The sequence below is a fragment of the Lacerta agilis genome, chromosome 5 (assembly GCF_009819535.1).
Source record: "Lacerta agilis isolate rLacAgi1 chromosome 5, rLacAgi1.pri, whole genome shotgun sequence".
In the NCBI taxonomy this organism is placed as follows: domain Eukaryota; kingdom Metazoa; phylum Chordata; class Lepidosauria; order Squamata; family Lacertidae; genus Lacerta; species Lacerta agilis.
The window spans coordinates 52,856,823-52,869,920 of NC_046316.1; the positions used below are offsets into that span (position 1 = coordinate 52,856,823).

Below are 13,098 nucleotides of genomic sequence, written 5' to 3' on the forward strand. Positions count from 1 at the left end.
AGCCAATGAAAGGCTGGTTTAGTCGCATGTATCTGACGAAGAAGGAGGCTGGGTTCTTTTGAGAATTAAGTGGGGGGGGGAGAGAGAATAGGGTAGTGGGCGGAGCTTGTGCGTCGAACTCGGGACGGACGTTCGACGTGGGAGGAACGCAGTGCGCGCGCGCGCATGACGCAGTTGCCCATGGTAACCGGGAGCCGCGTAGAGGATGGTGAGTGAGAGATTAGGAGGGGGAGAAGGCCGAGGGGGGCCCGGGAGGGCGCTGTGGGAAGCGGGAGCGCAGAACCGGCCCTCCGCCCTGTGCTGGGTAGGGGGCAGGATCCGTCCTGTGGCGGCGGAGCGCTCCGTGTTGAGGGAGGGCGATGCTGCTCTAAAGGGATGGATGAGGAGACGATGAATGGGCCTGGCTGAAGGGAGGGGCGGGAGTCGTGTACCTGGAGCTGAAGGAACCGCTCAGGTGACGATGGGGACGGAGAGGCTGAGGTCGCCAGATTTCTATTTCCAGTTTATTTTTATTAATTTATTTAAAATAAGAACTAAGGACCCCTTCATCTGTTTATTATTTCTCAGTGCTCTGGGAAGCGGTGAGAATAGCATGTAAAGAATTGCAACACGGTGTGTGTCCCCCACCCCCCATGCCATGAGATACAATCTTCTGCGAGACTGAAAGGTTGCTGTTCAAGGGGTGATATCTTAGTTGTTTTATAATGACACGTGGCAGCTGTAAGCAGGACAAGTTGAGATGGGATTTGCGGGATTCTCAGTGGGGGACCTTAAGGGGAAAAGAGAGTGGGGTGGGTTGTTGAAATAACTCCTTTTCAAAGTGGAATTGGGTCATGAGGAATCCTGGGGTTTTCCCCACAGATGGTCAAAGAAAGATGTGAAAAGTGAAATAGAAGTCAAATGCACCTTGTTACAGGGCTTTAAATATATGCAAGAACACATTGCAGTTTGTTTGTTTTTAATTCTAGCGTTACAGATCTTATGTGTTCCTCTCCTTACTAGCTTACTTGATTCTGTAGCAAGCTTTATCTGATAAGAAGAGTCAAACCGGATCAGAGCAAAAACTTTTCTAGTTCAGCATTCTGTTCCCACAATGGCCAACCAAATGCCCATGGGGAACATACAAGTGGAATATGAATGATAGAGCACTTTCCTATTATCTTTCCCCTACAGCTAGTATTTAGAAGCACCTTGCATCTGATTTTTCAGGTAGTAAATTGTCATTTTGAATAACAAGCATTGATAACTTTACTCACCATGAATTTGTATTCATTCATTTTTAAAGCCAACCAGCTTGGCAGCAAATTCCATAGTTTTAACTATGGTGTGAATAAGTACTGTACATCCTTTTGTCTTTCCTGAGTTTCCTACCACACATTTTCACTTGATGACCTTTGATTCTAGAATTATGAGGGAGTTCAGGAACCACTGCTTACCACCTTTTGCACAATCTATGCACAACCTTATAAACCTGTATCATATCCCCCTTACTCCCCTTTTTTTGTACAGTGGTACCTCAGGTTATGTACCATATTTTCCGGCATATAAGATGACTGGGCATATAAGACGACCCCCAACTTTTCCAGTTAATAGAGTTTGAGATATACTCGACCGCAGATTCTCCACCCGGCATATAAGACGACCCCCGACTTTTGAGAAGATTTTCCTGGATTAAAAAGTAGTCTTATACGCCAGAATATACAGTACTTAATTTGTTCTGGGGTGTCGTTCGTAACCCAAAAAGTACATGACTCAAACGGTGATATCGCACATGCACGAAAGCGCAATATCACACTTTGCACATGTGCAAACTGCACAAAATGCTTCTGAGCATGCGCGGACCCCATGCGCGACGAAAAACAGTTCCAGGTTAGTGGAGTTCGTAACATGAAAAAATGTAACCTGAAGCGGACGTAACCCGAGGTATGACTGTAAATGAAAAAAGTCCTAAACGTAAGGTGAAAGGGGTTTTGCTCCAGCCCCTTGATTTTTTTGGTTGTCTTTTTCTGAACCTTTTCCAGCGTTACAATAATCTTTTTGAGGTGACTCAGAGGTGTACAAAGTGTTCCAACACTGCCTCCTTCCCTATAATGTGTGGAAATATAGGCTGTTAGACCTTTAAAATAGCCCCCTCTAAGTGAGTTACAAAGTTTCCCACTTCCCCCAGCAAAGAAGAATACCACACACTTGGAAAATTAAAAATGGTTTATCTGCAAACTCTCCAAAGGTCAGATTCATGTGCATTCAGAAAAAGTTGCACAGGCAGTAAAATTTAGCTTAGTTGCAAAGTGATAAAAAGTGCCTAGAGATTGTATAGGAACTCAAGAGTGGCTGGTGAGAGCCATGCAATTTTGCTGGAGCAACCAACTCAAACCTCTTCACATGCTGAGCTTCTTGGGTTCACTAAGTGTGTGTGTGTGGGGGGGTTTACTTCTTTCCTCCCAAGGTGGGGGGAAATGACATAGCTAAGCCTGACAGGATACCTTACTCTATGGTATCAACTCCTTCATGCATTAATTAGACTTAAGCGTGTTGGTTATACAAGACTGATTTTCCCATACTCTTGGACTGTATATTTTTAGATTCCCCACTGGTTTTGTGATTAAAAAATTGTTGTTAAGAAATACAAACTATTTAAATTCTTGTAGCCCACCCTGGGACCTATGGGTGGAGGGGTTGGTAGTAATGATGATGATGATGATGATGATGATGATAACTTGAAGTTGTACCATAGATTTGCCTGAGGATGAATATTCAAAATCATTATTAATAATTTCTATAGTATTTTTCAGAAATATGGGGAAACCTCTGCACTTCATCAGTATTTTGAAAAATACTGTAGCTGTATGATAATTGTTAGCCCTCATAGCTTGTTCACATAAAGTTGTGCTACTAATGCAGCTAGTACTAATACTGTATGCAGCTCAGCCCTAAAATGCAGGAGTAAGATAATCAAATACATTTCATGGCATCAGCTAGTTTATTAGGTAAAAGGTAAAGGGATCCCTGACCATTAGGTCCAGTTGTGTCTGACTCTGGGGTTGTGGCGCTCATTTCGTGTTAGTGGCCGAGGGAGCCGGTGTGCAGCTTCCAGGTCATGTGGCCAGCATGACAAAGCCGCTTCTGGCGAACCAGAACAGCACACGGAAACACCGTTTACCTTCCTGCTGGAGCGGTACCTATTTATCTACTTGCACTTTGACGTGCTTTTGAACTGCTAGGTGGGCAGGAGCTGGGACCGAGTAACGGGAGCTCACCCCGTTGCGGGGATTTGAACCGCCGACCTTCTGATCAGCAAGCCCTAGGCTCTGTGGTTTAACCCACGGCGCCACCCGCATCCCATGACAAATTCACTCCACACACTCTTCCACCCAGAACTTTGTAACCTAATTATACAATGGACCATTAAATATTAATGACTATAGACCTATCTTCCATAAATTTGTCTTTTAAAGTCATCTAAGGATATAGTTCTATGGTTTCCAGGAGGACATACCAGGGAGCATAGGATTTTGAGGATCTCCTCTGCTGGCAGGAAGGGGTATTTTTCCCAAGAAGTCCCCTGCCAGCTGCCTTTTAAAGGGCCACACTGTTGCCCCTCTGCTGTTGGTGCAAATACAAATAGCACTTCAGGGTGGGGCAGACTGAATGGCTTGCACACATTACAGTTTAGCCTGAGCTGTGTTAGATTGATGTCATGTAGATTTCCTCCCATCCTAATCCCACATTCCAAGACAGGAGTCAGCCATATAGTTACTGTGCTACACACTTCTACCTTGCCTTACCACAGTGGCTGCTAAGGCTGATAGTTCTGGGAGAAAGAGAAGATAGAATGCCATGAAATCTGCTATTGGGGAAGCAAACTTAGTGATTATCTTACAGGACTGCTGTACTAGATCTTTAGAGAAATACCACATCAACACTAAGTAAACATTTGCTGGTTACCAAAGGCAGATTTCTTTGGACTTGCACTCTAAATTCATTATCAAAGCTTTATGGCTAATCCAGATAAACAGCAGGTATTTACTTCTCTCCTCTAATGGGATTCCGCTCTTTGTTCTTTAGTGATTGGCAAGCCTCCCTACTACTAGCCAATAGCATGTGTCGCAATTCTCTCTATGGTATTTCTTATATGGGTCACTTCGGTAGAAAATAACAGGCATTTTAAAAAGGTTTGTTTTTTTCCATGATGCTTTCCCCTATGTACATATTTGAAATCTTCTGCATTTGTCCTATAAATACATTCTTGATGTCAACAGTTATGTGACACTGATTACAACCAGAAAACATACAGTGTAGAGTTAAAAGAATAGCAAGTTTTAAAGAAGGAAAACTATAGTTATTTAATGATATGCTTTAACATTGTATTAGCACATGTCACTGTTCAAGTGAACCGACAATCTGGTACTCCCTCTTTATGTTTTATACAGTATTTTGATATGGAGAGTATTTTGTGGAGCTCAAGGGACAGAGTGCTCTAGTAGTGGATGGACTTGGCTCATGACATATTTAGATCATGACAACCTGAGTTCAAGGCCTTATTTAACTTGCTTGCTGATCTTGGGCAGCTTAATTGCTCCCCGCCCTAGTTCGTGTATTTGTCATAATAGGGTTGTTGTTTTGAAATAAATATTTACTATGAAGTATTTTGCAGCTTTACAAATGATACAGAAAGGGGACAAAACCGATCCCAAAATAAATATTTTAAAGTTCTACTGATTTCAACAGGATAACTACAGTAAATGCATGTTTATAAGTGCATGTCTTCAAAGTATTATTGTTGTTAAATAGGTTTATAGACTAATTTTCAAGCAATATGCCTACCAGAGTGATTTTCAACAATTACTGTAAAGCATTATGAACAAATTAAAATCATGCTGCACAATTAAAATAAAGAGCACATAGTACAAATAAAAATACAAATGCAGAGGAGGTGGGGGGGAAATCAACCAAAGTCCTGGGCAAAAAATATGAGTGCTTAACTGGTGGTAAAAACTCATAATGGTTGCTGCAAATATTATTTGGAGGGGAAGGGAATTCCATGTTTGGATGGCCTGTATAAATGCAACACCATCAAGAGTGTCTCTGCCAGATCTCAGTGTCTCCATATAAAAAATGTATGGCTGGATCATGTCCAAGATTAATAAGTATATGTTAGTGGTTCCCTTTATGGCCTTTGTGAAACAACTGTTGTTTATCAAGTGTGTGCTCAGAACAAAATAACTTGCACCAGTGGTGTGTTTTCAGCCTAAAAAATTCATTTTGCTTCAGCATAGTTTTTCCTGACAAAATGCCATTAAAGATGTTCAGTTATTGTATATTTGGAATGTAAGATATGTTTGGTTTTTGCCCACCCTCAAAATCTTTAATTATTTAAAATTAAAACCAACAATGACCCCATGGAACTTATTATTAACACATGCATCCTTGATAGAAAAGAACATATTTCCACAACTGATAAAATTAAAATAATTGAGTTGTTACCGTGTACCCTCACTTACACGTGTACTGTATACTGCTCTCCACCTAGACCAAAGGAACATACCGGTATGCTAGGGTTTTTAAATGAGTCATGGTGAGCCACAGAATAACTTTTACTAAATGCTATGAAGGGGATTAGCTCAAGTATTATTTATTAGAAAAATATACTATGTACCTAAAACAAAGAACAAAAACCAGAGTTTAGAGTTGATAGTTGGCTGTGATGTGACCAATAGCACTTATTATAATTTAGTAAGATATGCTGTTGGCTTTAAGAATATTGCAGTCAGTGATATGAAACTGGAGGAGAAACAAGCACAGGGAAAATACAAGCAATAACAGCAGATGTTACAGGTGACCTGTGACAGGTTGCTAGCAAAGTTAGAACTAGAAAACAGATCTTTTGGCTTCAATAATATTTTTGTCACCCAGTGGCCAATCTGGCTGATCTGCATCTTATATAGATGTAAGAAAGCAGCCCAGATACATTTATGTATCAGTGCCCAACATGCCCTTCCAGCTGACACTTCTTTTAAAGCCGTACAGGTGTTTGATTGCTGGCACCACCAATGCACACAATTATTTCTAGCATTTTTGCAATACAAATAAACTCACAGGGATCTTCTGTTCCCAAACACTGAAAGCTACTCTCAGCTCAAGGATCTATCACTTGAAATCTGCTGAACTTTCTTAGCTACACAATGCAGGCAATTGAGAGGTTTGCAATAGCTACATCCTGAAAACGCTGACATGTGAATGTATCATTTGCCTAGAATGGTTCAGAGAATAAATACAAGGGGCTGTGGATAATCAGAATCATTAGTAGGTAAGAATTCATGGCATGGCTAGTCAGAATGTAGAGGGAGGATTTGGATTATGGGATTTTGTATAAATGAGGATTGGCTGGTGGCAAAAGTAATAAAACTAATTCAGCAGCTTGACTGAAATTCTTCACTGCCCTAAATCTTGAAACCTAACACCCTGATATGAATGATTTAGTGCTGTGCTTTTTCAGATCTGCTGATACGATCTAATATTAATGGCAGTTCTTAACACTAGTGGGAGCTGCATGAGAGGGCAAAATGGCCTTCAAATAGGAAGAATGAGAAGGAGGTGATAAATCTTAGGACCCCCCCTCTGAAGAGGTGCTATCATTTGTTGCTATAGGTTCATGGACACACCAAAATAAGGGTTAGGTCCATGCATGGAAAATGAAGTTAAGAGCTTGGGCATTATTCTTTCTCAGCTTGTATTACTGTTCTAGTTAAAATTTCTTTCTGTATAATATATCTCTTAAAATCTACCCTGATTCTAGTAAAATCCTCATTTCAGACTCATTCTATCCTGCATGGGTTGTTGTCATATTTTGCTTGACAATCTCTTGTCTCTCAGTTTAAGCCTATTTTCTCTGTTCTCTTAATTTTTCTTCATTTGTGTTTTAATCATGTTACAGACATACTGTATATATTTCTATTTCCATTGTCTGTTATCCCGTGCAACATGATTTTAGGACTTGTTACTTTTTCCTTGTACAGCCCCCCACTTGGACATTTAATTCACTTATTTGGTTTGAATTGCCCTATTTATGCTCATAGCATTCACATTTATTTTTCTGCCTCAGTGCTATCTTTCGTTTTTAGGTACCTGATGGGAGGAACTCTGGTCTATGAGAGTTTATGCTATCACTAATTTGTTAGTCTTTAAGGTGTGCCACGTGATAGTTGTTGCAACAAACTAACACTGATACCCTTCTGGAAATATTTTCTACTTCTTACCGTACTTGTTACTACTCTCTAGCTGTAATCTCATTCTGGATTCTACAACATAATTTTATTGCGGTTTATTTAAAAAGATATATTTTGCTGCTTCTGCTTTTCATAGAGCTGGTGTGTTATCAGATTCTGACCTATCTTTTTATTTATACAGTTACAGGTGGGTAGCCGTGTTGGTCTGCCATAGTCGAAACAAAATAGAAAATTCTTTCCAGTAGCACCTTAGAGACCAACTGAGTTTGTTCTTGGTATGAGCTTTCGTGTGCATGCACACTTCTTCAGATACTGTGCATGCACACGAAAGCTGATACCAAGAACAAACTCAGTTGGTCTCTAAGGTGCTACTGGAAAGAATTTTCTATTTTGTTTTTATTTATATGTTACTTCTGTTGCAAAGTTATTGCACAGAACCACCCACTTTGATTATTTTTCTTTCTTATTTTTCAACATCTTTATCTTATTCTCCCTTCTGCTGCTTATATTCTTCTTTCATTGTTCTGATCATGCTATTGTCTCTTTATTTCCCTTTTCCCTTTCCTCTTTTTGTTTTATTTGCTACCTTTCAGTGCTAATAGCCACTTGTGGCCTTGCCACTTGTAATCTGCCTTTCTTGCTTTCTTCCTTTAGTCTCCTCTGCAGCCCCTTCATTCATAAAAAATATATATATTATTAAACTTCCATCTCCCTGTGCTCTTTCTTATTTTGATGTTTCCACTCTCCCAAATGTAAGGAACTCTTTTCCTTTATCAAGTCACTTGACCTCCTCATTATCCTAGTTTAGGAAATTATTAAAACTTCTATATTCTCTTTTGCATTTCTTTCTTGATGTTCTTTTTAAAAATAATTATTTTAGTGCTATGTTAATTACCACATAGTTCTGTGTTTACTCTCCTGCTTCCTTTTAATCTCACCCATTAAGTGGAAAATCCCCCTTTCAAATCCCCTTTCTTTTTTTCTCATGTATCACAGATCATCAACCTATAGGCAGCAACTTTTGTTCATGTGTTATAAGGCTATTCAGGATCTCCTTTCTTTCTGTTTCTCATTGATTTTTGGCAACGATGATAAAAATAACATCTAGAAAGTAACATCTCCTGCCCTTTCTCACTAACAGGGTTTGCTGTCAATTCTGCGCAAATTGAAGAGTGCACCAGACCAGGAGGTAAGAATCCTCCTCCTGGGATTGGATAATGCAGGCAAGACCACACTTTTGAAACAACTAGCATCTGAAGACATCACCCACATTACTCCCACACAGGTAAGGAAAGAAGCTTTTGGTGCTCTGCTAAATCTTGAAGTTTGGAGGGTGGAGAGGGAAGGGTGGCTACAAACAGAATCAGTCTTGCAACCAAAAGTAAAATATAATCTTTTTTTATAAAAATAAAAAATAAAGCTGCCACAGATGCCACAGCACCTATGTACTTTTTTTTTCATTTTCCTTGATTCCATTACAGTAGTAGTATACCCACACTTCTGGGATTCATATAGCTTTTACCTCATGCAGCCACTTCCTAAGACCATAGAAAGCTGCCTTATACTACTAATAATAATAATTTATTATTTTTACCCTGCCCATCTGGCTGGGTTTCCGCAGCCACTCTGGGCAGCTCCCAACAGAATATTATTATTAATAATAAAGCGGTAAAACATCAAACATTAAAAACTGCCCTAAACAGGGCTGCCTTCAGATGTCTTCTAAAAATCAAATAGTTTATTTCCTTGACATCTGATGGGAGGGCATTCCACAGGGCGGGTGCCACTACCAAGAAGGCCCTCTGCCTGGTTCCCTGTAACCTCACTTCTTGCAGGGTGGGAACTGCCAGGCCCTCGTTGGACCTCAGTGTCCCGGCTGAATGATAGGGGTGAAGACGCTCCTTCAGGTATACTGAGCCGAGGCCATTTAGGGCTTTAAAGGTCAGCACCAACACTTTGAATTGTGCTTGGAAACATACTGGGAGCCAATGTAGCTCTTTCAGGACCAGTGTTATATGGACTCAGTGGCTACCTCCAGTCACCAGCCTACCTGCTGCATTCTGGATTAGTTGTAGTTTCCGGGTCACCTTCAAAGGTAGCCCCACATATACAAAAGTTGGACCATTGCTCCATCTCACACATTGTAGTCCACACTTACTGGCAGCGGCTCTCTAGGGTTTCAGGCAGGACCCTTTCCCAGTCTTACCTAGAGATTGCAAGGATTCAACCTGGGACCTTTAGCATACAGAGCATGTGCTTTCCAAGTGAGCTATGACTCTTTCCTTCACATGTTAATATAGTGATGTGTAGATCAAAGGGGTGTGCATGTGCCCAAGAGAATGGTAACAGTTGTAGAGTACTGTATATGCATTTCTTGCTTTAAAACTTCTCTCAGGCTGAGAACACACACTAGAGAATCTGAAGATTAAACCAAGCTGCATGTTGTTACGACCTTCAGTGTTGTAGTTCAGCACATACACGGTGCAGATATTTCACATGTATACTTCAAAACTGCAACACACACAGTGTCCCTCTGTCCTCTCTACATGCACCAACTCTCCAGAGCTTTTTTAAGGGCTCAAGTATCTTTCATTAGTTGCTCAGCTGACACCATCCCAATGTTGGCCAGTGGATGGTGCTAGAGGTTGGATCTCCTTCGAGCACACTGCCTATGAGATGCTCCCACGCCTTAGAGAAAAAGCCCACCCTCAGATTCCAAGCTTAAAGCCAATCCCCTGTATTGTGTGGCAGCTCATTGCCAGCCTGCACCACATCCTGTTTTTCCGGTTGCACTACCCTTTCAGTTGGAGCTTTAATTGATGAAATGGGCCCTTCAAAAGTGCAGCTGTTGCTTCTAGTTTTCTCATATCAACTCACATACAGACTTCTGCTTCTCGTTAGCCTGCACATTGGCCTCAGCTTTCAGTAGCTGAGGCTTACTCCTTGCAAGGCTATGTGATTTCTTCTTATCTGCATTGTTCTCTCACCTCCCACTGCACCTTCCTTTCTCGTTATGAGCTGCAACATACATCTTTATAGCTTTGACAGAAACAGACCCTGATCCATGCAAGGCTGCTATAGCCTTCACCTTGCCCACAGCCAATCCATCTGAATAGCAGCACGGGGTTTATTTTGTTAGGGTTTCCAGAGTTGTGATATATAAACTGTGACTGATGTGTGCCTGTGAATCTGAAGCCAGGCATCACGTTAACACCAGTTATACTTTATCTCTGCTTGCCACAGGGTTTTAACATCAAAAGCGTGCAAGCACAAGGTTTCAAGCTGAATGTGTGGGACATTGGTGGACAGAGGAAGATCAGGCCATACTGGAGGAATTATTTTGAGAACACCGATATCCTGGTAAGTGTTGGCCACTGCTGAATGCTACATTAAATATCATAGTGACTTTAACAGCTAAGAAATACTGCAATCAAAGTCATTTGTTTTGCAGCAGTCAGTCAGTCTGAACATTCTTGCAGAGCCAGTGTGTGCACGTGAATTATGAAATCTGCAGAAACATTTATTTTTAACTGGTCTCTCAACAGTGTGCTATGTGACAGTTCCATTTGGTTTTGCCTTCCCTTTGAAGTAGCTTTGTGTTCCAGGCTGAAAAATATGAACCAAATTACTAGGTGCAATGCTCAAGTGCTTTTCTTCATCTTCAGTACTGTACAAAACACACAGTAAGGGTGCCACCAAAGTACAACCACATTGCACAATTAAAACAACTTTTTATGGAGCTCTTCCCTCCATGGCATCTTTTGAAGGACACTTATATGACTCCCAGATGCCATTTCCTTTTTGAATGTTCAAAAGTCTTCACATTCATTATCTTAGTAATATTTATGACAACAGTCATGTAAGATAAATCAGTATTATCTCCATGTTGCAAATGGTGAACTGATGCTAAGAGATTACTGCTGCCAAACTGGGCAATCCAACTATCCTGCTATGCCAGATCTGTCACCAATGTGACATAGCTGCAATGCTGCTCTCAGCAGCAGAGGCAATGCTATAACAGTAGGTGGAGAAACAAACAGCAGTACACCAACATGTACAGATAGCCAATAGTATCCCTGGAAATTCATTAATGACCCTAATGATAAAGTTGCTCACTGACATTTCCCCCACATAACTCATGGGTGGAATGCCCCAACTGACATGCAGTGATAGCCTTGAAGGCCATATTCAGGAGAAGAAAGGGCTAAAGAGTAAACCCTACACAAACACAGAGTGGAGTCCCTAAGGCAGATTGATGGCGCCTTGTACGCCTGCTTCCGGCAACTCTTGCAACCAAGCTGGTGTAAACGTATTGCTCTGCTTTCCTTTGGGCCACATCAGTGAAGCTGAGAGGGGGGTCATCTAGGCAGCCCAGGACCTCCATACATACTGCCCAGGTTTGCGCCCCAGGAAGGTTGCTTTGGTGTTGCTAACACAGCAAAAACAACACGGTTGGCCTTCACCCACAAAGGCACACTCCATTGTCTCTTGAGATAGACAGATGCCAACAAGATAGTCAAGCAACCTCATGATGTAATCATATCCAACACAGAGAAAGACACATTAGCACAGTGAAGTGGAGGGCAGCAACTGGAACCCATAGTCACAAACCCTAGGGCTTCCTGCAAACAGAGAGCCAAAGGTAGGCTTTCTACAAGCAAACAATTTTTTTCCAAGGGCCACACACAGAAAAAGGAGTGTCATAACACCATGCCAGCTCCATACCCCAGTGGAGAAGAGCCCATGCTCTCTCCATAATAGCTAAAACCTATTATGAGTACGTGGGATGTGGGTGGCGCTGTGGGTTAAACCACAGAGCCTAGGGCTTGCTGATCAGAAGGCAGTTCTAATCCCCGTGACGGGGTGAGCTCCTGTTTCTCGGTCCCAGCTCCTGCCCAACTAGCAGTTTGAAAGCATGTCAAAAAGTGCAAGTAGATAAATAGGTACCGCTCCGGCGGGAAGGTAAATGGCGTTTCCATGTGCTGCTCTGGTTTGCCAGAAGCGGCTTTGTCATACTGGCCACATGACCCGGAAGCTGTATGCCGACTCCCTTGGCCAGTAATGCGAGATGAGCACCGCAACCCCAGAGTCGGACATGACTGGACCTAATGGTCAGGGGTCCCTTTACCTTTATTATGAGTACAATGCTTCTGCACAGGAGCTCATCAAAACACTCCAGAGAATACAGTCATACCAGGGCCTATACGACGGGAACACGTTTTCATGAGAGTGGGTCCACATGCACAAGAAGAGCCACAAAAGAAACTCCTTGGTAGCTCAATGGAAAAGAATGCTATAATGGACCCAGAAGATGGATGGTTGAATTCTCCTTAGGAAGACTGTGAGGCAGAGTTTACCTTTTGATAATTTTGGCAGCAGCAGTGATTCAGGTGCAGAAAAGGGAGCAGAATAGTTCACTGTCTACACAGCCACAGAAGCAGACGAGTGGCATTGTGCTGCCCTGCCCCAGGTTTGTTTCACGTAGTAGCAGTGTTCTATCAACATTAAGGTTCTACTGGCAGTAATCCTGCTGACACTGGGGCTTATTGCTGGTATATCCCCCCTGCCCTATTGGAATTTGGGATAGTAGCAATCACAGCCTTTCTGTTGGGTGAAATTTGAACTGACAATACATAGCCCCTTCCCTGAGGTGTTACCCTATATACCAAGCTCAGTCAGTTGGCTTTCTGAAGCACAGTCGAAGAAGCATTTAGAAGGCCTGCTAACCAGAGGATCAAGGAAGACAAGTCCCTTGATGACATTTTGCTCTTTGGCAAGGTCTGCTTGGCCAACAGCTTGCCATATTACTATCAAGGCTTCATCAGTGAGGCAGTAGTGCAATGTTGGATGCAGAAAGGACTGGTGACGGACA

General features: G+C 41.9%; 1 protein-coding gene across 2 annotated transcripts in view; it reads left to right on the plus strand.

Annotated features, from left to right (window-relative positions):
- The first annotated feature begins 89 nt into the window (after positions 1-89).
- Positions 90-13,098, plus strand: part of ARL3 (ADP ribosylation factor like GTPase 3) — a 33,049-nt gene continuing 20,040 nt past the window's right edge. The window contains exons 1-3 of one of the 2 annotated variants that reach the window (XM_033149787.1): positions 90-208; positions 8,368-8,511; positions 10,470-10,586. In XM_033149787.1, the coding sequence (XP_033005678.1) occupies positions 206-208; positions 8,368-8,511; positions 10,470-10,586 (264 nt within the window). In that variant the 5' untranslated portion in view covers positions 90-205. Of the gene's footprint in view, positions 209-355; positions 455-8,367; positions 8,512-10,469; positions 10,587-13,098 lie in introns of those variants that run through there. The other variant, XM_033149786.1, reaches the window with a different exon arrangement.